Source organism: Sapajus apella, unplaced genomic scaffold (assembly GCF_009761245.1).
Source record: "Sapajus apella isolate SASKATOON/1434 unplaced genomic scaffold, GSC_monkey_1.0 scaffold2, whole genome shotgun sequence".
Classification (NCBI taxonomy): domain Eukaryota; kingdom Metazoa; phylum Chordata; class Mammalia; order Primates; family Cebidae; genus Sapajus; species Sapajus apella.
In genome coordinates this window covers 10625988-10652173 of record NW_022436942.1, presented here as the reverse complement: position 1 = coordinate 10652173, position 26186 = coordinate 10625988, and the positions used below count along the sequence as shown (strand labels likewise).

General features: G+C 39.8%; 1 protein-coding gene and 1 pseudogene across 1 annotated transcript in view; one reads left to right on the top strand and one right to left on the bottom strand.

Annotated features, from left to right (window-relative positions):
- Positions 1-1745: 1745 nt before the first annotated feature.
- On the bottom strand, positions 1746-20669 carry LOC116557333 (annotated as a pseudogene).
- HELB (DNA helicase B) overlaps positions 20574-26186 on the top strand; it is a 36395-nt gene continuing 30782 nt past the window's right edge. Inside the window, exons 1-3 of the mRNA XM_032286778.1 lie at positions 20574-20915; positions 22672-23091; positions 24257-24426. Coding sequence (XP_032142669.1) covers positions 20726-20915; positions 22672-23091; positions 24257-24426 — 780 coding nt within the window. The 5' untranslated portion in view covers positions 20574-20725. The remainder of the gene's footprint in view (positions 20916-22671; positions 23092-24256; positions 24427-26186) is intronic.

Sequence of the window (26186 nt, the reverse complement as noted above, 5' to 3'; positions counted from 1 at the left end):
AAAATCATTAATCCATTCCGTTAGACTTGTTTTAAATTTAAATTTGTTTAAAATCAATATTTTGGTATACTTTCATAAACTTTTCCTGGTGAAATAAACATATGTACAGAAGCTGCATGAATAGCACGAGGGCACAGCTTAAATTATCACACACAAAAACACCACCCATGTAACTACCATTCAGACTTCAAAATAGCATGTTGTTAACATCTGAGAGTCCCACAAGTCCCTTTTTAATCAAAATCTTCATGTTCACCCCAAAGGAAAACATTACATAACTTATTATAACCTATTCCCTTTTTTTACAAAAAACTCAATTTTTAGCAGCTTTATCGAGATATAATTCACACACTAGACAATTCACTAAAGTTTACAATTCAGTTTTCTAGTATATTAACAGAGTTGTGCAATCATCACCATAATCAGTTTTCTTTGTTTTTTGTTTATTTGTTTGTTTTTTGAGATGGAGTCTTGCTCTGTCACCCATGCTGGAGTATAGTGGCACATTCTTGGCTCTTTGCAGCCTCTGCCTCCCACCAATCAATTATCCTGCCTCAGCCTCCAGAGCAGCTGATATTACAGGTGCATACCACCCACCACACCTGGCTAATTTTTGTATTTTTAGTAGAGATGGGGTTTCACCATGTTGGCCAGGCTGGTCTCGAACTCCTGACCTCAAGTTATCCACCCGCCTCAGCCTCCCAAAGTGATAGGATTACAGTCATGAGCCACCATGCCCAGCCATCAATTTTTATTTTTATTTGTATTACCCCTAAAAGTAACTCTATACCCATTAACTCCTCATTTCCCCAAAACCATACCTACTTCTCAGCCCTAGCCAACTATTAACCTACTGCCTGTCTGTAGAGATTTGCCTATTCTGGATGTTTCATATAAATGTTTAATACAATATGTGGTCTTTTGTGACTGTCTTCTTTCACATGTTTTCAAGGTTCATCCATGTTGTTCATCCATTAATACATCCAATGTATTAATACTTCATTCCTTTTTATTGCTGAATAATATTATGTTGTATGGATATAATACTTTATCCACTTATCCGTTGATGGGTATTTGGGGTGTTTCCACCTTTTGGCTATTGTGAATAACACTGCTATGAACATTTGTGTACAGATTTTTGTGTGGCTATGTTTCCAATTATCATGGGTATATAGCTCAGAGTGAAATTGCTGAGTCATATGGTAACTCTAAGTTTAACATTTCGAGAAATTGCTGAGCTGTTTTCAAGGCAGTTGCACCCTTTTGCAAGCCCATCAACAATGTATGAGGGTTCCAATATTTCTACTTCCTTGCCAATATTTGTTATTTTCCGTGTTTCTTTTTAAAGTATAATCAACCTTTGGGTGTGAAATGGTAACTTATAGTTTTGATTTGCATTTCCCTGATTAATGACATTGAACATCGTTTTATGTGATTGTTCATTTGTATTTCATCTTTGGAAAAACGGTTATTCAAATCCTTTGCCATTTAAAAATTGGGTTGTCTTTTTATTGTTTACTTGTAATAGTTCTTTATATATTCTTCATATATTCTGAATACTAGTCCCTTATTTGATATATGATTTGCAAAAGTTTTTTTTGAGTTGTCTTCATTTTGTTTCTTTTCCTTTTTTTTTTTTTTTTTGCCATACCAAGAGCTGGTTTTAATTTTTTTTAAGGAAGTACTATAATTTTTAAAAGTTCCAAAAAATTTAACAGAATTTCTAGCAATGTTTATTTCTGAAATATAAAGATCTGAAACATAATTTACACAAAACTAAAAACCTTCCTTTTTGCTTTTTCCCATTTTAAAAAAATCTGGACAATTTGTCACAAAGAAGTTCTGCAAGTTACAGAAGTTGCAGCCTCAGTCACACTGGGAATGGCTGTGCCTCCTCCTGAGGACAGAGTGCCGCACTGAGGACAGCAACACATCTTCAGTCGGTTTCTTAGGGCTTTCCTCCAGGTCTCTTAATTGCTCCAGATTCAGTTTCCACTCTAACTCATCTCTCATCAGCTTCATGCCACCAAACACCAGAGGACCGACAAGCTGAGCCTTGATATCTCCTTCCAGGTAAACAAATATCATGAGCAGATTCCTATCAGAATAATTGGGTATGCAGGTTGTTGAAATGGCTTTGATAAATTTGACATTAGGAAACTTCCTGGCAAGTCCGCCAAGGTGCTGATTTCAGAGGGCACAGAGAGGAAATTCCTTGTTTGTAAAGGCGCAGAATTACCCACAAACCCTCACCAGCTTTGTTAACTTCTTGAACATAATTCTTTCCTGACATCTCCAAAACTTCTCCAAATATATTCTTCAGTTTAGTTGGTTTCCACTCAGTCTCTGCTGTCTGTATATTTCAATAGCACGTTCATCTTATTTTCTACTCTGTTCCTTTTCTATGGACTCCCATTTTCTAATCCAGTGGTTTTTAATTTTTTGTAGAGCCTTGATCCCCTAATAAATGCTGCAGACCTCAGAAAAATCCATACCTAATTCTTATAAATTTTATATGCAGTATCCGGGGGAACCATAGACCTACATGAAGCTCTTCCATGGTCTCAAAGGTCCATGGATCCTGAGTTTAAAATCCACTGGTCTATAGTAGAAAGTTAATATCCCTTTGTATGGCATTTGAAAGCCTCCATAATCCAGGTGCACCTGACTCTCTAACTTCATCTCCCCAACTACTTGTAGCTGCTAAAATCATGCTCACTTGTTCTTTCTCTATATTTGCTATTCCCTCTATTTGAAAAGCTCTTTACTCTATTTGGAAAGCTCTTTCCTCTACCTTGTCAGCTGACTCAGTTTCTACAGATTCAGCTAATGGAAAGCATTGTGTATCTGTAACCTAACCTAGTGCCTTTAACACTTTCTTGCATTTGTTGTTTACAAGGCTGCTCCCTTATTAGACTATGAGCTCCTTCTTGAGATGAAGGACCATGCTTTGTCCATCTGTAGCTCTACATCTAGCACAGTGCCTGAAACACAGCAGGTCATCAGCAAATACTCAAATGAATGAAAGTGGACTGACGAAGTTGTAGGAAGCAAGATAGATGCCAAGGTCAGAAGCGCTAAATGTGTATGAATATAGGGAGGGATAATATGGGAAGTTTTAACCAGTGAGCTTTCTGCACTTTCCAATTCATTGACTTTCTTCACTCATTCAGTGCCCTGAGAACTACTCACTTTCCACAGATCAGGAAGCTGGTGTTAAATATCAGATTCTTAGCTTTTGTTTGAAAAAAATCAGTGCAGAAAGAGATGAGAACGCCTGCTGACAGGGCTCCCCCACTACTTTGCAGTGCCCCTTACACAATGTTCCAACACTAGAAAATAGCCTTTTTAGTGGCAGAGGGGGGTGCAAGAAGAGAAGGAAAGGAAGCAAGTGAGTTAGGCATTGGTGGGACTTCCTAAAAGGGAGGCAAGTCTCACCTCCATGATCTTAGCTCCAAGACAGGGTGGGAGGGTGGCCCCCAGAAAAGTGTGAGGATTTGAGAAGGGAAGACTTGTAGCCTGCTTTCTGTCTGAGATGCTGCAAGGCAACAGCCTCAGGAAAGCTCCCTGTAGCACTGTGGTGCAAGAGAACTCAGGCTGTGGATGGCTGGATGACATGCCAATGGCAAGACGCCTTGAGGTGGTCCTATCACATTTCCTGCCGCCTTGAGAATGGGTGAATTTCCCTGAGTCCCCAAGAAAAGACACAATGTTTGTTTGAGACAAGGATATGGGCTCTGAAGTTGGCATGCAGTTGACACAGAAGCACCATAGTGAAAAATGGTATGGACTCTGCAGCCCCGGACCAGATAGGGCCATGGAGCCTTCAGTGGGCACCAGAGGAGAGACAGCCATGCTCAGGTTTGGATAAGACTTGTACACCTCAGCAAACACTGGCACAGGGAAAAGAACAACGCAGATATTTCCTCAGGACCATGCATCCCTAGAACATGAATGCTATCCCAGAATAAATGAGTAGGAATAAGAAAATACTGATAGAAATTAAACCTGACATGAAAAAAAAAACAAAACCACTTTGAACTTACTGAGTTATTTGAGTTGACTAGATGTGTTATTTTAATCAGGAAGAATAGGAGCTTGAGACAAAAATCAAGTTCAGCCTTTGCAAAGTAAAGAAAATCATATTTTTGCATGCTGAGTGTGTGCAACCTATAAAATATCACCTCTATGACACAAACAGTTCTGGCTAGAGCTGAGGAATGGGGGTGAGGAGTAAAGGATGGAACCAGCAGGGATAAGGAAGGAAGATTAGATGATTTTCTTCAATATAAATTGAAGAGGAATTTTTCCTTGAGTTTCCAAGAGAGCTGATTCCTATAGTAGGTGAGCACCAAGGTACAAATATTTGTAGATACAAGCAGAGTTTAATAAAGGCAAATATACTAGAATGGTAGCCTGATTCTCGTTCATCAGGTAGGGTTCTTCTTAGCAACCACTGGTGAAAAGACAAAAAAAAAAAAAAAAAGTCTGATATATTATTAAAATATGTTAAAATCATTATTTAAACTAAAAATTAATTAATAGTAATTACTGAATTGTGTGCACATGTTAATGAAGAAAACAACAAAAAGTATTTCATGACAAAGTCAATTATTTCCTGCTCTATTCTATTCTGTTCTCATATCATCTTGGTGACTGATATTGGCAGCTTAATGTGTATCCAGTTACGCTTTTACCGTGGTCTTAAAACAGTTATGCAGACTTTTGTTTTGCTATTGGTTTTCAAAAAGGTAATAATACTTCGCACATTACTCTGCAATGTGTCATTTTACTTAATTAGACAGCACTGATATGCTTAAGCTTTGAACTTAATTCTCTTTAATCACTAGTGTTTTTAAATATGATTTGCCATAATAAATTTAATCATTTTTCTATTGAGCAATCAGATGGTTTTCAGTTGCTTTTTTACTATAAAAATGATGTCATAAATATTCTTATGTATTTATACTTGCACAGAGGTACTATCATTTCTATAGGAGAGAGTCTCCAAAATGGGAAGTGCTATATTAAAGGATATATTGATAGATTTTAAAAGACATTACACAATTACTTTCAAAAGTTTCTAGCACTTCACATTGCCACAAAGGGCCTTGGGTCTAGTGGACAGAGTCAGCCCCACTGAGAAGATGATAATCTTTTATCTTAAGCAAAGATACAAAGATGGTAAGGGAGTTAGCCACACAGTGCACTGGGAAAACTATTCTACGCAAAGAGAACAGACAGTACAAAGACCCTTTGGCAGAAGCACATCTGACGTGTTCAAGCAACAACAAGGGGGCTGGGCCAGTGGACCTGAAGCAAAATGAGCAAAGGGAGAGTAGGAAGTGAGAAGGCCAGAGAGACTGATGTGAGGGTAGAGCATGCAGGGCCTAATAGGCTTTGCTTTTACCGTGAGTGTGAGGTGGATCTCTTGCAGGGTTTTGAGCAAAGGAGTAATACAATCTGACCTGTGGTAAAAGAATCATTATAGCAGCTCCATTGGAAAAAATGCTGTAGGAAGCAAAATTGGAACTAGGAGACCAGTTAGGAGATGATTGCAATCAGCCAGAACAGAAAGGGAAGCAGCTGAGACCAGGATGGGAGCAGCAGGGATGGTGAGAAGTGCATGGATTCTGGGTCTGTTTTGAAGGTAGAGCCAATGAGATTTGGTGATGGATTATACATGGGATGTAGGAAATAGAGAAGAGTCAGGATTGACTCTAAAGAGTTTGGCTGGAGCAACCAAAAGATGAAGTTACCATTAACTGAGATGGGGAAGACAGTAGGTAGAGCAGATCTGGGGAGGCAGAACGGTCAGGAAATCCTGTTTAGCCATGCTAAGTTTTAAAAGAGATCTGACTGGTGATGTTAAGCAGGCAGTTGGAAATACAAGTTTGTAGTTTAAAAGTGATGTATAAGGCCAGGCTCAGTGACTCACGTCTGTAATCCCAGCACTTTGGGAGGCTGAGGCAGGTGGATCACTTGAGGTCAGTTCAAGACCAGCCTGGACAACATGGTGAAACCCTGTCTCTACTAAAAATATAAAAATTAGCTGGGCACAGTGGCATGTGCCTATAATCCCAGCTATTCAGGATGCTGAAGCAGGAGAATTGCCTGAACCCGGGAGGCAGAGATTGCGGTAAGCCAACATTGTGCCACTGCACTCTAGCCCGGGTGACAAAGCGAGACTCCATCTAAAAAAGAGGAGAGGAAAAAGTGATGCATAGTCAGTGATACAAATTTAAGGACCACAGAATATAGGTAATACTCAAGGCCATAAGAATAAATGGTGTCTGGACAGAGAAGACCAAGGACCGAGTGGTCATGGAAAGTAAGGAAGGCCACGGAGGCTACACAGACAGAGCAGCCGTGAGGGAGGGAGATAACCAAGAGACTGTGGCATGCCCGAAACCAAGAGATACAAATGTATAAAAGCAGAAGGACAGATCAGGGACATCAAATATTGCTGACTGGTCAATAAGAGAACAACTGAGAACTAACTGTGGTAGGCTGAGTAATGTTCTCCCACCTCCACAAAGATGTCCACATCCCAATCCCCAGAGCCTATGACTTTATCTTACACAGCAAGAAGAACTTTGGAGATGTGGTCAATGAGGATCTAGAGATGGGGAGATTATTCTGGATTGTCCATGTGGACCAATGTAATCACAAGGGTCCTTATAAAAGGGAAGCAAGAGATTCAGAGTCGAAGTCAGAGAAAGCAATGTGACCGTGGACACAGAGGTCTGAGGAATGTAGCAAGGGATGATTGTCCCCTGGAACCTACAGAAGGAAAGCAGCCCTGCTGCCTCATTTTCAACTCCTGACTGTAAGAACTGTGGGATAAAAAATTTGTGCTGTTTTAAACCACTGGGTTTGGGGTAATCTGTTATAGCAGCAATAGGAAACTAATGTACTAACCACTGCTTTTAGCCATGTGGAGGTCACTGGTGACCTTGCACTAAAGGAATTTCAGGGATGTATGGGTTTGAAGCCTCACTGATATGGGCTAACAAAGACCAGGAGACCAAGTCTATCCTAAACACATGCAGGACCTTTTCTAGAATCAGAAAAGATGGGCCTGCTTCAGGCTGATCAATAAAAAAAGGTGGTGCTTCTGGATAGACCAAGTTCCAAATGTTTCTTCTCCAAGGATGACAAAGTCTTATGTCAAGCTTTCTGCCTGGCAAGCAGAGAATGGAGTGGATATTAGTCTGTACCTGTGCCCTCTCTCTACCAAATGCCTCTGTGCAGAGTACAACCAGAACTCAAGCCAAGTCAGCACTGAATGAGAGGAGCAGCAGGTAATATGCACAGATAGCTCTTTCAAGTGGTTTTGCTGCAGGAGCAAGGAAATGAGAAGGTAGCTGATGGGGAAGGGAGGGCAAAGAAAGGATTTTTTTTTTTTTGAGACAGTCTCATTTTGTTACTCAGGCTGGAGTACAGTGGCAGCTCAGTTCACTGCAACCTCTGCTCCTGAGTTTGACTGATTCTCCAGCCTTAGCTTCCCAAGTAGCTGGGACTACAGGTGTGTGCCACCACATCTGGCTAATTTTTGTGTATTTATGTATTTATTTATTTTTATTGATTGATGGTTTTGAGACAGAGTCTCACCCTGTCACCCAGGCTGGCTTGCAGTGGTGCAAGCTCAGCTTACTGCAACCTCTGCCTCCTGGGTTCAAGCAATTCTCTTGCCTCAGCCTCTCAAGTAGCTGGGACTACAGGCCCATGCCACCATGCCTGCCTAATTTTTTGTATTAGTAGAAATGGGATTTCACTATGTTGGCCAGGCTGGTCTCAAACTCCTGAATTCGGGTGATCTACCTGCCTTGGCCTCCCAAAGTGCTGGGATTACACGCGTGAGCCATTGTGCCTGGTCTAGTAGAGATGGGGTTTTGCCATGTTCACCAGGCTGGTCTTGAACTCCTGACCTCAAGTGATCTGCCTGTCTCAGCCTCCCAAAGAAAGGACTTTTTTGAGATGATAAATGCAACCATATTTTTGTGTGCTGATGGAAATAATTCAAAAGAGAAAAGTAAATAATATAAGAAAGAAGGGAGAATTGCTGAAGTGATGTCCTTGAATAGATGAGAGGGGATTGGGTCTAGATCATATCTAAATGAGGACTACAACAGAGGAGGTTACGTTTGATAAAATCAATAAGAAGGAACATGGTGCAATGTAAGATAGTGATATATTAATAATATTAATAACACATTTGTACTATGAAGTTGATTGATACAAAAAGAAAGAATGTAGAAGTTGTGTGGCCAACTTCTACACAAGGAATTCATAATAAGTCAAGGAAGAAAGGTGTAGAGTCTAGTGTTGGTATGACTCTCACACTGGGGTAAGCAGGGTTCTTAACCTGGCCTCAGGGAACCCCATTCTTTGAAGTGCTTTCCTCAAATCTTCTAAGACCTCCTCTAGTACTTGGGACCAGCTGAGATTGGCAGCACCATCTGAGTGGGGTGTCTCAAACTTGGATAGGAACCCTTTGTAGGCCCCCATCCCTGTTAGTCTTCCATTTGGGGTGCTCTCTAACCCTCTGTCCCATGGATGAAGTCTACCAGATACCCTGAGGATTTCCATGACTCCTGCCTATGCAGTCATTCTGGTGTTCTCTGACCCGGCCCAGGTTTTAGAAGGGTGACCTAGCAAGGGTTACCTCACGTCTACTGAGTAATACAATATCATCTATCTATCTGTCTATCTATCTATCTGTCTATCTGTCTATCTATCTATCTATCTATCTTATCTATTTATAGGCTTGTGTGCACTTCAGTTATTGAAATGATAGTGACAGGTAGATCTGGAGTGGCTTATGCTGTTTATATGATAGGGCCCCTGCAAAATATCCCCAGGGATGGCCCTGAATGTGACATCGTAATGAAAGGGCACACAGAGGGAGATATTTCATTCTTTTTCTTTTTTTGAGACAGAGTCTTGCTCTGTTGCCCGGGCTGAATGCCTTGGTACGATCTCAGCTCACTGCAACCTCCGCCTCCTGGGTTCAAGCAATTCTCCTGCCTCAGCCTCCTGAGTAGCTGGGATTACAGGCATCCACCACCACACCTGGCTTGTTTTTGTAATTTTTATATTTTTAGTAGAGACAGGGTTTTACCATGTTGGCCAGTCAGCTTGAACACCTGACTTCAGGTGATCCACCCACCTCAGCCTCCCAAAATACTGGGATTAGAGGCATGAGTCAGCATGCCTGGCCCTCAAAGAGATATTTCAAAAAAAAATAATAATAAATAGGAAAAATAAACACAATTCAGGGAATAGTGCTTAAATCAGAAATGTTTAAATCTTGTGCTTACTGCCATACTTCAACAATGATTTTACGTAGCAAACAGATCACAGGTGGAGCTTTTTGAAGACTTGGGCAAATGTAGTTTCTTTCAAAATATAAACTTATGGCCAAATATTATGGAAAAGATGTCAGCCAGCAATAATCTCTCTAAAACTGAGCCACCCAGGAAGGAGGTAAAGAGCATTCATTTCTCCTGTTTCTCTCTGTTGCCCAGGCTGGAGTATAGTGGTGCCATCTCAGCTCACTGCAACCTCTACCTCCTGGCTTCAAACAATTCTCCTGCCTCACCCTCCTGAGTAGCTGGGATTACAGGCACACACCACCACGCACGGCTAATTTTTTTGTATTTTTATTAGAGATGGGGTTTCGACATGTTGGTCAGGCTTGTCTTGAACTCCTGACTTCAGGTGATTCACATGCTTCAGCCTCCCAAAGTGCTGGGATTACAGGCATGAGCCACCACACTCAGCCTGTGTTTTCTTTCATCAAAAATAAAATTTCAGAGATTTTTGAATTCTGCCATTGTGTAACATGAGTTATTACTGCATTATGGCTTTGTTTTTTAAAGGAGAATTTTCCAATTCTTTTGAAACTCCCCTGCATCTGCCTGCCATATCTTCACGACATCATCTTTCCATATTCTCCTTCCTGTCTCTCTTTCAGTCATTCTTTCCCTTTTTGCTCATGATCATTCCAACCTAGTTCTTCATATCTCACTTTTCTCCATTGCCAGATGATTTTCTCCCCTCTTGGCCAGAAGCGGATGTTGCTTATAAAATCTTGCCACAAATGGAGGAAATTTTCAGCCATTTAAAATAAATCCAGGAAAACAGACTTGCTGACCTAAATGCAGTCTATCTTTTGTAACAAGAATAACTCTGTGGAATGTTCAAATATATTTCTATTCCAGAAAGTCAGTCTTCATCTATTGATGATTATAGATTGCATCAGCATAGGCCTTTTCGCACGTTCCCTGATTTGCATTCCTTCTATTCAATAATTCATTCCATAGCCAATATAACACAATATCTCATCATTGTCAATTTTTAATATCTCTGCCTTGGTTTCAATCCATCATTCTATCTGAAATGGCAAAACCTCACTACAGTCAGACTCTGTGTTAGTTCATTTTCTGCTGCATGTAACAGAATACTTAAAACTGGATAATTTATAGAGAAAAGGAGTTTGTTTACAACTTACAGTTATAGAGGTTGGAGAGTCTGAAGTAGAGAGGCCATATCTGGTGAAAGCCTTCTTGCTGGTGGAGTAGCACTGGGCATCACATGGTGAGGGGGCTGAACATGTTAGTTCAGGTCTCTCTTCCTCTTCTTATAAAGCCACCACTCCTGGATGTGAGGGCGATCTGTCTGCAACATCTGTCACCCCATTGATTCCCCAAGTTGATTCTGCTGATCTGGCTGGCTAGGCAGGTGTCTGCTTCCTCCCTCACCACTCTGTGTATGTCCCTCCCAAAGCTGTATGCTCGGTCGAAGAGGACAACCATCCCCAATAGAGGAGAACTGATCTTAGTTAAGGGTATACAAGTAGCTACACTCCCCTGCCAGAACCTCCAAACAAGCTCTCAAGGTCCACCAGTTCTACTCCCATGATAACCGATTAATCCATTGACCCACTAATCCATGAATGGATTAATCTAGTCACAAGGGAAGATACCTCATGACCCAATCACCACTTAAAGTCTTCACCTTTCAATGCTGCCACATTGGGGATTAAGTTTCAACATAATTTTTTTTTTCTTGAGATAGAGTCTTGCTCTGTCACCCAAGCTAGAGTGCAGTGGCACCATCTCAGCTCACTGCAACCTCCACCTCCTGGGTTCAAGCAATTCTCATGCTTCGGTTTCCCCATAGCTGGGATTACAGGTGTGCGCCACCCCATCTGGCTAACTTTTTATATTTTTAGTAGAGATGTGGTTTCACCATGTTGGCCAGGCTGACCTGGAACTCCTGATCTCAAGTGATCCGCCCATCTCAGCCTCTCAAAGTGCTGCGATTACAGACATGAGCCACGCCGCCTAGCCCTCAACATGAATTTTGGAGGGGACAAATATTCAAACCATAGCACACTCTATCCCCTTTCTCTCTTTTATCTTTGCCTCTAGTCCTCAGCATCACTTGATATTTATATTTACTTGCCTCCTGGCTATCTCCTCCTTAGGATGTACAAGGGCTTGGTCTGTTTTGTTTACTCTTATTCTCCAGTGCCCAGAACAGTAACTATCCTAAAATATGTATTGACTGAATAAATGAATTGTAGTCATTTACTTCTTAGTAATACTTTCCAAATGTTTGCTTTTTAAAAAATTGTACTTATCATATAAGATGAGATAAATAATTTTCATAAAATGCCTAATAAAGACCATCAGGATCAACTAGAAACTGACCGCCAGCTCCATCTCTTTGTGGTGGCAGAGTTGATGTGCTTTTTTTTTTAGTGCTCACTTTAACCATGGCATGTTCGTTAGGAAAGGAGTTTCCAGAAAATGTATTTAGAAAGGCAGTGATTTTTTCTCTTTCTTTTCTTTCTTTCTTTCATTTACTTTTTTTTTTTTTTTTTTTTTTTTTTGAGACGAAGTTTCGCTCTTGTTACCCAGGCTGGAGTGCAATGGCGCAATCTCGGCTCACCGCAACCTCCGCCTCCTGGGTTCAGGCAATTCTCCTGCCTCAGCCTCCTGAGTAGCTGGGATTACAGGCACGCGCCACCATGCCCAGCTGATTTTTTGTATTTTTAGTAGAGACGGGGTTTCACCATGTTGACCAGGATGGTCTCGATCTCTTGACCTCGTGATCCACCTGCCTCGGCCTCCCAAAGTGCTGGGATTCATTTACTTTTTGAATTAGGGTCTCACTGTGCCACTCAGGCTGGAGTGCAGTGGTACAATCCCAGCTTAATAAAGTCTTATACTTCTGGGCTCAAGCAATCCTGCTGCCTCAACCTCCAAAGTAGCTAGGACTATAGATTTGCACCACCACACCCAGCTTATTATTAATTGTGTGTGTGTGTGTGTGTGTGTGTGTGTGTGTGTGTGTGATGATGGGGTCTCGCTATATTGCTCAGGGTGGTCTCAAACTCCTGGCCTCAAGCAGTCCTTCCACCTCAGCCTCCTGAAGCTCTGGAATTACTATTGTGAGCCACCATGCTCATTGGGAGGCAGTAATTCATTTTTATTTTTTGAGACGGAGTGTCACTGTGTCACCCAGGCTGGAGTGCAGTGGCATGATCTCAGCTCACTGTTACCAAGGCTGAAGTGCAATGGCGTGATCTCAGCTCACTGCAACCTCTGCCTCCAAGCAATTCTCCTGCCACAGCCTCCCTAGTAGCTGGGATACAGGCATGAGCCACTGCACCCGGTGAAGGTAGTAATTTTTAATGAACATACTGTCCTACAACTCACAAACTCATATGCATATAAAGACATGAATTTAGCCCTACAAATATTCTAGCATGGGTAAAAACATACGTAATAATGTAAAATAAATTGTAATTGAGAGGATTGGGGTCATTACTTTGTAACATTTAAAGGCAAAGGCTTAACATCAGTGCCAATTAATTATATCAACATTTCCACTGAAACATACATATGTCCAAGAAGAAGTCATGAATGCCCTATGGAATCTTGAAGTATTGCCCAACCAACCTGTCTTCTCAAAGGTGGACTTACTTTTAAGTTTTATTTTTTACCTTAATATTCATGTCAGTTTTTCATTTTACACAATATATCCTTACTTGTTTTAATATAAAAACAATGTATTGGCAGGGCATGGTGGCTCATGCCTGTAATCTCAGCACGTTGGGAGGCTGAGGTGGGTGTATCACCTGAGGTCAAGAGTTCCAGACCAGTTTGGCCAACATGGAGAAACCCCATCTCTACTAAAAAAAATACTTAAAGTAGGCAGGTGTGGTGGCGGGCACCTGTAATCCCAGCTACTCAGGAGGCTGAGGCAGGAGAATTTCTTGAACACCAGAGGCAGAGGTTGCAGTGAGCTGAGATTGCGCCATTTCACTCCAGCCTGGGTGACAAGAGTGAAACTCCATCTCAAAAAAACAACAACAATGTATTGAATAATATAATATGAGTCAACTGGACACCAGAAAGCTTTTATCTTGAGTCTTTTTGTTCCTTCAGGTATCTCACCACTTACTGCTAGGAACCTGTATGCCTAGTTAGAGAATTATGGAAAGTTATGCACCACATATAGCAATGTTTTGGTCAATGATGGACTGCATGAATAGTGGTTTTCATAAGATTATAATAATGCATTTTTACTGTACCTTTTTCATACCTGGATACACAAATACCATTGACCTACGATTGCCTACAGGATTCAGTACAGTAATATTCTGTACAGGTTTATAGCCCAGGAATGATAGGCTATCCCATATGACCTAGGGGTGTAGCAGGTTATAGAGCTATGTTTGTGTAAGTACACTCTATGATGTTTGCACAATGATGAAATCACTTACGGATACATTTCTGATAATGTACCCCTATCTTTAAGTGACACATGACTGTATTGTTTTGTTTTGTTGAGACAGGTTCTTATTCTGTCGCCCAGGCTGGAGTGCAATCATGTGATCTCAGCTCACTGCAACCTCCACCTCCTGGGCTCAAGCAATGCTTTGACTTCCCACCTTTCACCTCCCAGTAGCTGGGACCACGGGTGCGCACCACCATGCCTGGCTAATTTTTGTAGAGACAGGGTTTTGCCATGTTGCCTAGGCTGATCTTGAGCTCCTGGGCTCAAGCAATTCCTCCCTCTTCAGCCTCCCAAAGTGCTGGGATTATAGACATGAGCCACTGCACTCAGCCACACATGACTGTAGATGTCAGCTTTTTGTGACTAGGGCTTTCTGCCTCCTTATATCCCTTTTAGTACTGCACCATACTATCAGTGTTTTAGCACTCAAAGCTCCTCTGAATCAACGCAGTTACCCAGACCCTGGTTTAATTAACTTTCATTATACATATCTTCTCAATTAAATTATAGAAGCTTTTTGGTAAGGGCCATTACTGTTTCCTTATATCTTTCAACTGTATCCACCAACACAACTATTGCATGATCAGTGTTATGTCAGGAAGGATAGGCTAGGTTCTGATGACATAAGAAATAACTCCACAACCTTTGTGGATTAAGTGCATTAATACAACAAAGGTTTATTCTCATTTTTTCAAAATCTACTCTGGGTCACATAACTCTCCAGGGCAGTTGTCCATTATATGATGACTCACTGCTGGCCAAAGCAAGTCAGATGATCATAATGAATTTCAAATAGATGGGGAAGTCCAGCCCTACTGTGTGCCTAGAAAGAACACAGTGGATACTGGTACTACATGCCGTTCAGTATCAGTGGATACTAGTACTGCATGCTGTTCGTATGCACATGTATTGACTCAATGAAATCTAACATGTCTTTATTATAATTTCTACTCTGTATATAATTGTGTCTCTATGGTACTGTATTGTTGACTCATTTATTGTCTTAACTCTATCATACCCTTTTGGACCCCACTTTTACAAACAAAACAGACAAAATACTAGTTTAAACATTTATCAGGATAAATTAATTTGTAGTGCTTTCAACATAACTGTGAAACTGTCATTATCACAACTGCACCTTAAGTGCATCCTTTGCCTCATCACAGTAATTAAACAGATCACTAAACCTTATTCCCTACCCATTCCCCCAAAACAATGTTTAGGTTTTACTAATGATCACTTCACAGTGTGTTACTTGCCTTGATGCCAGCCAGGCACATTAAAACAAATGTATTTCAGACATGACTAGAAGACACATTATATAACAAAGGAAAAAAAAAAGTCTTCCAAGTGAGAAGGATTATGTATGAGATACTGAAAGATATTACTTCATGATTCAGATTAATTGATTTATTTAATAACTATTTCCTAGGATAACTTTCATGGGGGCATTGCAGTGAGAGTTTAGTTTATGTGAGATGAATAGTCATGTTGTCAGGAGAAAATGGTTAAGCTTCTCTTTAAAACCTCTAGTGGCATCTTGCCAAAGTTGTGGCCTCCTGAAACACTGCTAGTTCTGGCTGTCACCCACTTCCTTCTAGCCTCGTCTCACCCATTCCTTATGCCTTCAATTTCACTCACTGGCCACCAGCAATCCTGGAATCTAATTTTTTTCCTAACTTTTTTCTCTATGACGTTGACTTTTTGGAATGCCCAGGTCAGTTGTCTTGTAGAATGTCCCATATTCTAGATCAGGAGTGGGCAAACTACAGTCTGTTTTTGTACAGCCGTAGAGCTAAGAATAGGCTTTACATATTTAAAGGATTATTAAAAAAGAAGAGGAAGAGAAGGAAGGAGGAGATGGAGGAGTGATGGAGGCCATATATAGCATGCAAAGCCTGAAATATTTACTATCTTTCCCTTTGCAAAAGAAAGTTTTCTCACCTTTGTTCTAGATCTTTCTGTTTCCTTATGGTATCATTTAGTTGGTACCTCACTTCCTTGGATTTGGGGCAAATTGGAAATTAGGTCTACAACTGTGCTCTCCAAAATGGTAGTCACTAGACATGTGAATTTTGAGCACTTGAAATGTGACTAGTTCAAATCGAAGCGTGCTATAGGGTAACATACAGGCCAGATTTTATAGACTAGGATGAAAAAATGTAAAATATTTTATTAATAATTTTTATATTGATTACCATCTTGAAATAATATTTTGAATATGTTGGATTAAATAAAATGTATCATTCAAATGTCACCTGTTTCTTTTTTCAATGTGGCCACTAGATACTTTTAAATTACATATGTGGTTCATATAATATCTCGATCAAACTACTGATCTAGAGCCTTGATTAAAATCAGGTTAAATACTTTTGGTAAGAATACTTAATAGCTAATCTTATATATATCTTATTGCATCATAGCATGAAATATGTATCAGCTGTGTCCCATTATTGATACTGTGTTTGATAACTTGATTAAGAGGTGAGTGATAAGTACCTTTACTGTATAGGTACATTTTTCCCTTTGCAACTCATAATCTACTACTGCCATGAGATTATCAGTTCCCCATTGGTGCTCATATCCTTTGGTGATACTTACTTGAATCGGTTATTACACTGGGGGTTGCAAAATGCTGGTTTTTGAAAATGCTGGTTTCTATTTTTAGAATTTCTTCTTAAAAATTTTCTATAAACTGGCATTTCATTCATTTTTTAACTATCGCAATTAACACATCAATTTTATTTACTTAGTATGCTATAATCAAGTGCAGTCATTATTCCTTTTGATACTAAAATTTTCCTCCTGTTTATTTATTTATTTATTTTTGCTGGAGTGTAGTGGTACCATCTTGGCTCACTGCAACCTCCATATCCCTGGTTCAAGCAATTCTCCTGCCCTAGCCTCCGAAGTAGCTGGGATTACAGGCTCACACAACCACACCTGGATAATTTTTACATTTTTAGTAGAGATGGGGTTTCGCCATGTTAGCCAGGCTGGTTTCAAATTCCTGACCTCAAATGATCTGCCCACCTCAGCATCCCAAAGTGCTGGGATTAAAGGCGTGAGCCACTACGCCTGGCTGGTCCTTGCTTTAGAAAACACAAAATCACCCAGATTCCAAAACCAAAATTAGACTGAGTGCAGTGAGCTGTAATCCCAACACTTTGGGAAGGGGGAGGCAGAAAGATCACGTGAGGCCAGGAGTTCAAGGTCACAGTGAGCTATGATTGTGACATTGAATTCCAGCACAACCTGTCTAATAAACAAACAAACAAAATTGAGATAGTGGGTGTGATCAGAGTTCCTGGGGTGACATTGCTTTCAGGTCCTTTTGGTACATAGAACTAGAAAATACATTTTAAGAAATCACAAGCCCATATTGATATTTTCAATTCCAGCTTAATGTTGTAGGAGGTTTTATCTAACTTACTTTATTTTATATTTGTGTTTCTTTCCATGTACATTAAAAATCTTTGATAAAATACGATACATTTACTTATTTTCTTTATCCTACAATATATAATTTCAAAATTACAATAACAATATTACAACAAACATTAATCATAATGAGTGAAGTTTAAGATCATTTTGTAGATCTTTTGTCTTCAGAGTATAACTACTAGGAGTGTATAGTTAGAGTAACTTAAAATGTTTATCCAAAATATTTAAACATAACTTGAAATAATCATTGTCTCTTAGTGGTTATGCAATTCACTTGATAGATTTGTTTGTTTCTGTTTGTGTTCAATTTTCTGTTTTGCTTTTGTTTCTTTTATTTATTTTTTGAATGTGTAAGACACATGATTCAGAAGTCAAACTATATAATAAGTTAATCTCAGAGATCTCATTCCTAACCCCTGTCTGTCCTATACTGTTTTCATCCCTTCTGTGGGTAACTATTTTCATCAATTTCTTCTTCTTCTTATGATGGATTACTGCAGTCTCAGCCTCCTGGGCTCACACAATCCTCTCATATCAGCCTCCAGGGTGGCTGGACTACAGGCGCATGCCACTGTGCCTGGCTAACTTATTATTATTTTTTGAGACAGAGTCTTGCTATTTTGCTCAACCTGGTCTGAAACTCCTGGGCTCAAGCAATCCTCCTACCTCAGCCTCTCAAAGTGCTAGAATTAGAGGCACGAGTCACCATTCCTGGCTATTTTCATTAACTTCTGGTTTATATTTCCTGTGCTTTTTTCCCCCCAACATTCAAACACATACAAATAAAATGATATGCATTGTTTTACATCTTGCTTTTTCTTATTTAATACAGTATCTTGGAAACTATTCCCTACCAATTTGTAGCGATCTTTCTTTCTTTCTTTCTTTCTTTTTTTTTTTTTTTTTTTATAAAAATTAGCTGAAGAATACTCCCTTATACGGAGGTACTACAATTTATTTCATTAGTCTCTTGCTGTTGAACATCTCTGCTATTTCCAATCATTTGCTATTACAAAAACCATAGAGTAGATAACCTATGTCTATGTTGTTTTGTGTTTTAGGAATTATAGTTTCAGGATAGATCCAGGGATCTCAATTTTAGAACACATCCCAAGTGATTTTGATGCACAACCACGTTTGAGTACCAGTGCTTACTGTGTATGGTAAAAATGGTATCCAGAAAGCCAGAATTGTTAACTTTTTTTTAAAGAATGAGAAAACGTGAAGAAGTAAGATTCTTACCATCCTAAACTTCTACTTACACTATCCAATAAAATGCAATGGAACTATATGAATAGAAGCTGAACATCTAGTGGCTGCGTGCAGTGGCTCATGCCTGTAATCTCAGCAGTTTGGGAGGCCAAGGCCAGCAGATCACTTGAGTTCAGGAGTTCGAGACCAGCCTGGACAATATGGTGAAGCCCTGTTGCTACAAAAAAATACAAAAAAAATTAGCCAGATATAGTGGTGCAGGCCTGTGGTCCCAGCTACTTGAGAGGCTGATGTGGGAGGATCACTTGAGCCTGCTGGGAGTTGAGGCTTCAGTCAGCTGCGACGGCACCACTATAGACCTGTCTCAAAAAAAAAGTAGGGGGAGTTTAACACCTGTGCTGTGTGTGGTGGTTCATGCCTGTAATCCTAGCACTTTGGTAGGCCGAGGCAGGAGGATCACTTGAGTTTAGGAGTTCAAGACCTGCTTGAGCAACAGTGAAACTTCGTCTTCAAAAAGAAAAAAAAAAAAAGAAGAAGAAACATCTAGAGATCTAGAGTCGAGTCGTGTGTCCAAGTCAGCATGTTGGTAGCAAGAAAATCCCATGTATATACACATAAGTGACCCAGATTTGGGACGCTGATAAGTTGCAGTTTAGATACGCTGAGTCAGGGGCATCCAGCAGTGACTGGCAATGTTTTAGGCAGTTACTTGAATGATTTGGAGATCAGATTAGGCTGAATCATTAGCATGTAGGTGAAGAATGATAGAGGAAAGGATTATAGAGCAAGAAGATGCTTAGGATGGAGCCTTGGAGAATACCAGTACTTAGGAGGCAAGCAGAAGAGTCCAAGACTGTAAATAGAGAAGAAGGAGAAGAATCTGAGAAGGCAAGTCACAAGAGCCCAGGCAGCAGAATGCTACAAGAAGAAAATAGTTATCAGTATCAAATACTGCTGAGAGGTGGAAAGTATCCACTGGGTTTTGAAACAAAGAGGACAGTAAGTGTGACATTTGTCACACAGTTAAGCTGAGGTCTGTAGCAAATGTAGTAAGGGGGAGATTCAATGTTGTAGTGAAAACAGCAGTCATGTGAATGTCAAAGGAATTCAACCTCATATAGCCAATCCTTGGAAACACTGGTGTTTTTCAGCAGCAACAGTATTTCTTTTAAAAGCAACAAAAGTGGGCATTTATCAATTGTTACTTAAAAGGAAAAAAATCAATTTTTGTATTTTCTCCTATACATTTTTCTTAAATATTTGGTGTGGCTTTTACCTATATTTAAATATAGCGTAAGATGCTTTTGGATTTAGTAAATAGTGTATGTTTAGTTATTTCAGGATTATTACTAAGAGAATAATCATAAAATAAACAGTATCAATACTGTAATTTAGTAATCTATTTATGGTATTTCTTAAAGATTATCAAGACTTTCAAGTACCATCCCCATCAAGTAATAGAATCATAGCTCCAGAACAGTTTTTAACATCACGTTCTTTTCTCTTCTAGTACCCTTCCCCTATTCTTGTCTATCCTCTGGGTTGCAGAGAAATACTTTTTCTCCAGTGTCAGCCGCAGGTAGCAGCCCAGCTTAAATAAGTTTGGGAGACCAGGGTGCACTCACAGAGGAAAGGATGAAAAGAACTTTGAATGTCATGTAATCCAGTGGTGTCCAAATCTAGCTGAGCATCAAAATGGACAGCCTGGAACGTACATTAAAAAGACAGAATCCTGGGTCCCTGCCCTCGATCCGACTCCAGAAGGACAACTGCTATTCAGTACTTTCGTTTTGGGGAGGTTGGGGTAGGGCTTGCTATTCCGAGTCCTTGAGGCTCAGCAGAAGTGGACTTTCTCCGCGTTCTCTCTTCGCAGGAGATGCCTTGCATTGGCGGTTCTGCAGGTGCCACGCCTGTCACTCCCCAGCGCAGATGTCGTCCCAGCACCTCCCTGATCTTCACCGCCAGGCACCAGGAATCCCAGAGGAGCAGCAGCCCCGCCCATCTCCCCGCCCCGCACTCTCCCTTTCCCGCGCCTAACCCGTCTGGCGCCGCCCCTTCCACACACCCTCCTCCTGCAATTCCTGAAAACGTGAGGCGGAGCTTCGCTGCCGCCCCGCCCCGCCCCGCGCACGCCGGCGGCCGCCTTGGCGTTCCGGAAGTTGAAGGCCTTCACGGCGTGGAACTGATTGGGAGGTCATGGCGGTGCACTTAGCCAGGGTTTTCCCCAGTTGTTTGAGTTGAGTTCGGGAGAAGTATGGCCAGGCCGAGTCAGTACCTGCGCCAACTGCAGGGACCTCTGCTCCCACCCAAGGACCTGGTGGAGGAGGAGGACGACGACTACCTAAGGGACGACGTGGAGGAGGATGAAGACTCGGTGTTCGTGGACGCCGAGGAGCTCTGCAGTGGGGGCGTAAAGGCTGGCAGCCTCCCCGGGTGCATCCGTGGTGAGGAAGCCCCCTGCCCCGGGGATAGGGCTGGAGGGTCCAACGAAGCGTTTCCCATTCTGGCTTTGCCCTGAGCAAGGCACCAGTCGCTGCTAACAGACTTAGCTTCTCAATGCCCTAGCTGCTTCATCCTTCTTAGGGTAAAATTATAATTGTAATAATAGCAGTGACTAACTGGACACACACTGTGTGTTAAGCTTTCACTTGTCCTGTATTAATTATCTCATTTTAATAGTCGCCGTTCTTCGAGGTAGTTTTACATTTGAGGAAACGGTGGATGTTGAGCCTCTATTTCCACCCAGAATCAGAACTTTTATTTTTCTTTCTAACCACTTATCCTCAAGTTCAATAGAATCAGAACTTGTAACTATTCTGTATTTCCTGGAGTCAAATACGTGGTTCTTTTTCAGCTTCTTGGAAAAACAAAACGGGCCGGGCCTGGTGTCGCACCCCTGTAATCCCAGCTACTTGGGAGGCCGAGGCAGAATTGCCTGAGCCCAGGAGGCGGAGGTTGCTGTGAGCCGAGATGGCGCCATTGCACTTCAGCCTGGGCAGCAAGAATGAAACTCCGTCTCAAAAAAAGAAAAGGAAAAAAAAGAAAGAAAAAGAGAAACAAAACAAAGAACACCTCAGTGCACAGATGATTGCACAGATAATTATTAACAGGTGTTAATAACCTTGTGGTTGTGGTTAACCTTGAAAAAGTAGTTTCCTGTGCTATAAGTTATACGTGTTATGTGTACTTTGTGACTGATACTTAAAATATTTTAACGTGCCGACCAGTGCTGTTTAGTAGAACTTTCCATGATGATGGCAGTGTTTTATATCTGCATTGTCTTGTACAATAGCCACTTGCCATATGTAGCTGTTTAAAACTTAAATACGACTGATGTAACTGAAGAGACAAATTTTGAGTTTTATTACGTTTTAATTTAAATAGACACATGTCGGTAGACAGTACAGATTTAGGCAGAAAATTTTTTTAATTTTTTCCTTTAAATGCATCTCTTTAGGTGCTTGGATTTTTTTTTTTTTTCTTTTTTTTCTTTTTTTTTTTGTTTAGAAAATTTTCAAGTATTTGTGGAGAGCTTAGTCATTCATCAACTGGTTAACATATTTGGTGCTTGGAAAACCCAGAGAAATAAAATAACAAGGTTGCAGTCTTAATGAAGCTTACCCGCTAGTGTGTTAAACAGACATTCTTTAAATAATTACAGAAGTAACTATAATGTTACTAAATGCTTAGAAGGTATGCTAAATAGTGCTTTGAGAGGTTTTATACATGAGATTCATTGAAGACTTTTCTAAGTAAGTGACAGTTAAGCTGAGGGCTGTAGTAAATGTAAACAGTAAGGGGGATATCATTTAAGGCAGGTGGAATAACTTGGGTGAAGGGCCATGGCATTTGAAAGTAACTGCATGAAGGCCAGTATTGGCTAAAGTCAGAGTAGCAGAGAGGGAACTGGTTTTGGAAGAGGAACAGCGGACACCTGCTGTGTACTGTGGTTGCCTTTTGGAATACAAAGACAAATGAAACTGTCCTGTATTTTTCCAGTATTTATAGTGTAGTAGAGGGAAACAGAAAAAGAGATAGGCGGAGTGCAGTGTTATCGGCACCCTAACAGACATCTTTCTAGAGTGCTGTAGGGAGATAAAAGACAGTGGCAAGTTTGATAAAACATGGAGGAAACAGTTTTAAAATAATTTCCAGAGTTAACTTTTATGGTTTTTTTTTTTTTTTTTTTTTTTTTTTCAGTTTTAATTCCTGATGAAAACACACAAGAGAAATGTAAAGTGTTTGGACGTTTTCCTATAACAGGTGCTTGGTGGAGAGTGAAGGTGCAAGTAAAGCCTGTGGTGGGATCAAGGAGCTATCATTATCAAGTTCAAGGATTTCCATCTTACTTTTTGCAGTCTGATATGTCACCACCAAATCAAGAACATATCTGTGCCCTCTTTCTTAAAGAGTGTAATGTCCCCAGTGATTATATTAATCAGTTTTTAACATGGGTAAATGAAGTATCAAACTACAGAAACCTAAACTTTGAAAATCTTAGGGAAACACTAAGAACTTTCCAAAAGGAAACTATAAGGAAAGATCAAAAGCAGCCTGCACAGAATGGCCAGGAAGAGTTGTTCCCAGACAATGAGATGAGTCTTCCTATGGAAAACACAGGTAAGTGTGATTTTTATCGTTAAGTTTCAGTGTAATTGACAGATTAATGACTACTGTGTTTAAAATATTACCACCAGAATAGTATTCTTTTTAAAAATCTATTTGATGAAAATGTATTTATGTTGCTTTTGGAGTATGCCATTGGCATTTCAGATTTCTCATGTGTAACATGAAGGGATTATATAAGCTGATGTTTAAAATCCTTCGAGTTCCTTTCCGCCTCTAAAATCATGATTTCATCTCCCTAACTTTTGTACTCAGAGAGATTACCTTGAATCATTAATAAAAAAAGATTCAGTTGCTGGCCGTGGTGGCTGCTCATGCCTGTAATCCCAGCACTTTGGACAGGAGGATGACTTGAGCTTAGGCGATTGAGACTAGCCTAAGCAATATAGTGAGACTTTGTCTCTACTAAAAATTTAAAAATACATTAGTCAGTTGTGGTGACACATACCTGTAGACCCAGCTACTTGGGAGGCTGAGGCAGGAGGATCACTTGAACCCAGAAAATGGAGACTGCAGTGAGCTATGTACTATACTCCAGCCTGAGTGAAAGAGTGAGACCCTGTCTCAGTTTAAAAAAAAAATTCGGTTGTAAATTACTCTAAGGAGGCAGAGGAGAACAACAAGGATATGAGTAATACATTTAGGAACTACTTCAGTCCAAAATGGTTTTCAAATTATTTTTTAATATGCTTTGTTATCTGGGCATTCATATATACGGAATATTTCATTTCCTAATCGTATCAAATAAATTTCATGGTACCTCAGTGAATGACTTCAATGACAAAAGATTATGACTATAGAAAATGATTATAAAGGTTACTATGTAAATTGTTTATTTTATATCCCTAGCTTTAAATTTATCTTTATAATTGAGTAAGAATTTTTGTTCTGATTATAGTGCAGACAGTAGGAAACAAAAGGCTAAGAAGTCATTATTTAAGCATTTAATGAACATGAAGTTTGGTGTTAAACACAATGAAACCATCTCAGTACAAAAGCAATTGTCATGATCAAATTTTCTTACTGGTTAAAGCAAATATACTAATCTGTCTTTGACTTAGATTTCTTGAATTGGTTGTGCAAAATGAGAAAGTACTTCAAATCAGTCATTCTTCGGGTTCATTTGTGTTTTATTTTGTTCTTTTCTGGTATCTTGTAGTTCCGTTTAAAAATGTAATGACAGCTTTGCAGTTTCCGAAAATAATGGAATTCCTACCAGTTCTTCTGCCTCGTCACTTTAAATGGCTCATAAGTTCAGGTTCTAAACAGGTGTTGAAAGAGATAGAAGAGGTTTTAGGTACGCATCCATGGAAACTTGGATTTAGTAAAGTAAGTAAAACATTTGTTCAGCATATAGTAATCTTGTGTAAGGCAAGGTTTCAAATTTGACAGTTTTTTCTTTCAAAGGAAAAAAATTTGTGTGGACCCCAATATTGATTTATTTTTATTCAAATGTTGCAACTGTACATAAACTGCTTATGGCTGTAGCATAAGAAGCTATAGCATAAGAACATTTTATAAGTTGTCATGCAACTTATAAAGTTGCATAAATTTGTAAATGAAAAACAAAACAAATGTAATTTAATGTGACAAATGTCCTGTAACTAAATTGTCATTTGCAACTTGAATATAGATCTCATTGAAGTCAAAAGCTCTTACTAGTTTGGCAAGTCCATTCTGCTGTGCATCTCAACTTCCCACGTCAGGTTTGAACTATTGACAACTTTGATTATTCATCTGGTATATCAGGATGTCATTTGATTTTTATTGTATACAATAACATCATTTACAAATGAATCCACTTCTGCTCTTATTATTAGAGACTATGAGTAGTAAAGTGACACCCTGAGGCTCCAGTGGTATTGGACACCAAGTGTGGTACTTAATCTTGGTAGTTCTTGGTTATAAGGTGGTTTTCCAAAGAAAAATACAATTGAGAAACTCTGAGAAAATTCTTGGAACCTCAAGAATGTTTGCAGATGCTGAGTTTGAGAAATACAGGAATAAGGACTTTTTTCCCTTAGATAAAATGTCTATAAATTCAGTATGTTTTTAAAGATAAGATTCTGAAACATGAGATTATTATATATATTTATTCAGTGGAAAAGAGTGGAAGAGCAATGATATGTGAGATAATAATAGTTTGCCTTTTTGATTTAAAGAAAAAATAAAAACCTTGCAAAGTCCAGTGTTGTTTATACACTTACTAAGAAGGGAAGATAATTTTTTTAGATCTTTAGAGATCTTTTGAGCCTGTTCACATTTCAAGAATAAATTATATAACATTTTATTATTAGCAATACATGTTGTGTTAGGCTAATGTAATTGATTAAACATTTGTTGAGACCTTGGCAGTGTAGAACAGAGATGTGATCAGGCACTTACTCTCGCCCTTACTAGGCTCAGCATATTCCTGGTGAAGCACAGAAACTTTTGTTTTTCTTTGTGGTCAAATGAGTTAGTTTGAGGCTATGTCTATCAAGATTCTAGGGTCAGCCTTCTTCTCTCCCTGCCACTATCCAGCTCTCTCTCCCACCTCTTTTTTTTTTTTTTTTCCCCAGTCAGGCTGGAGTGCAGTGGCAGGATCTGCTCACTGCAGTCTCTGCCTCCCAGGTTCAAGTGATTCTCTGGCCTCAGTGCTCTAATAGCTGGGATTACAGGCATGTGCCACCACACAGCTAATTTTTGTATTTTTAGTAGAGACAGGGTTTCACCATGTTGGCCAGGCTGGTCTTGAACTGCTGTCCTCAAGTGATCTGCCCACCTTGACCTCCAGAGTGCTGGGATTATAGGCATGAGCTGCTGCACGTGGCTTTCCACCTCCTCTTAAAAAGAAAAAAAATTTTTTTAAGCATTACATGTTGTCTGCTATATTTTCTGCCTCCTAGTTTAAGTGAACCCCTGTTTTTTTTTTTTTTTTCCTTTTTTTGAAAGAGAAAGAGAAGGTGGAGAGAGAATAGGAGTCTTGCTCTATTGCCCAGGCTGGAATGCAATCTAAAAATAGGTATTGAAAATCTCTTTTATGCTGATAATTGTGCTTAACAGCGGAGACAGGAAGGAATAGGGGAAGAAAATAACAAACAGCCAAC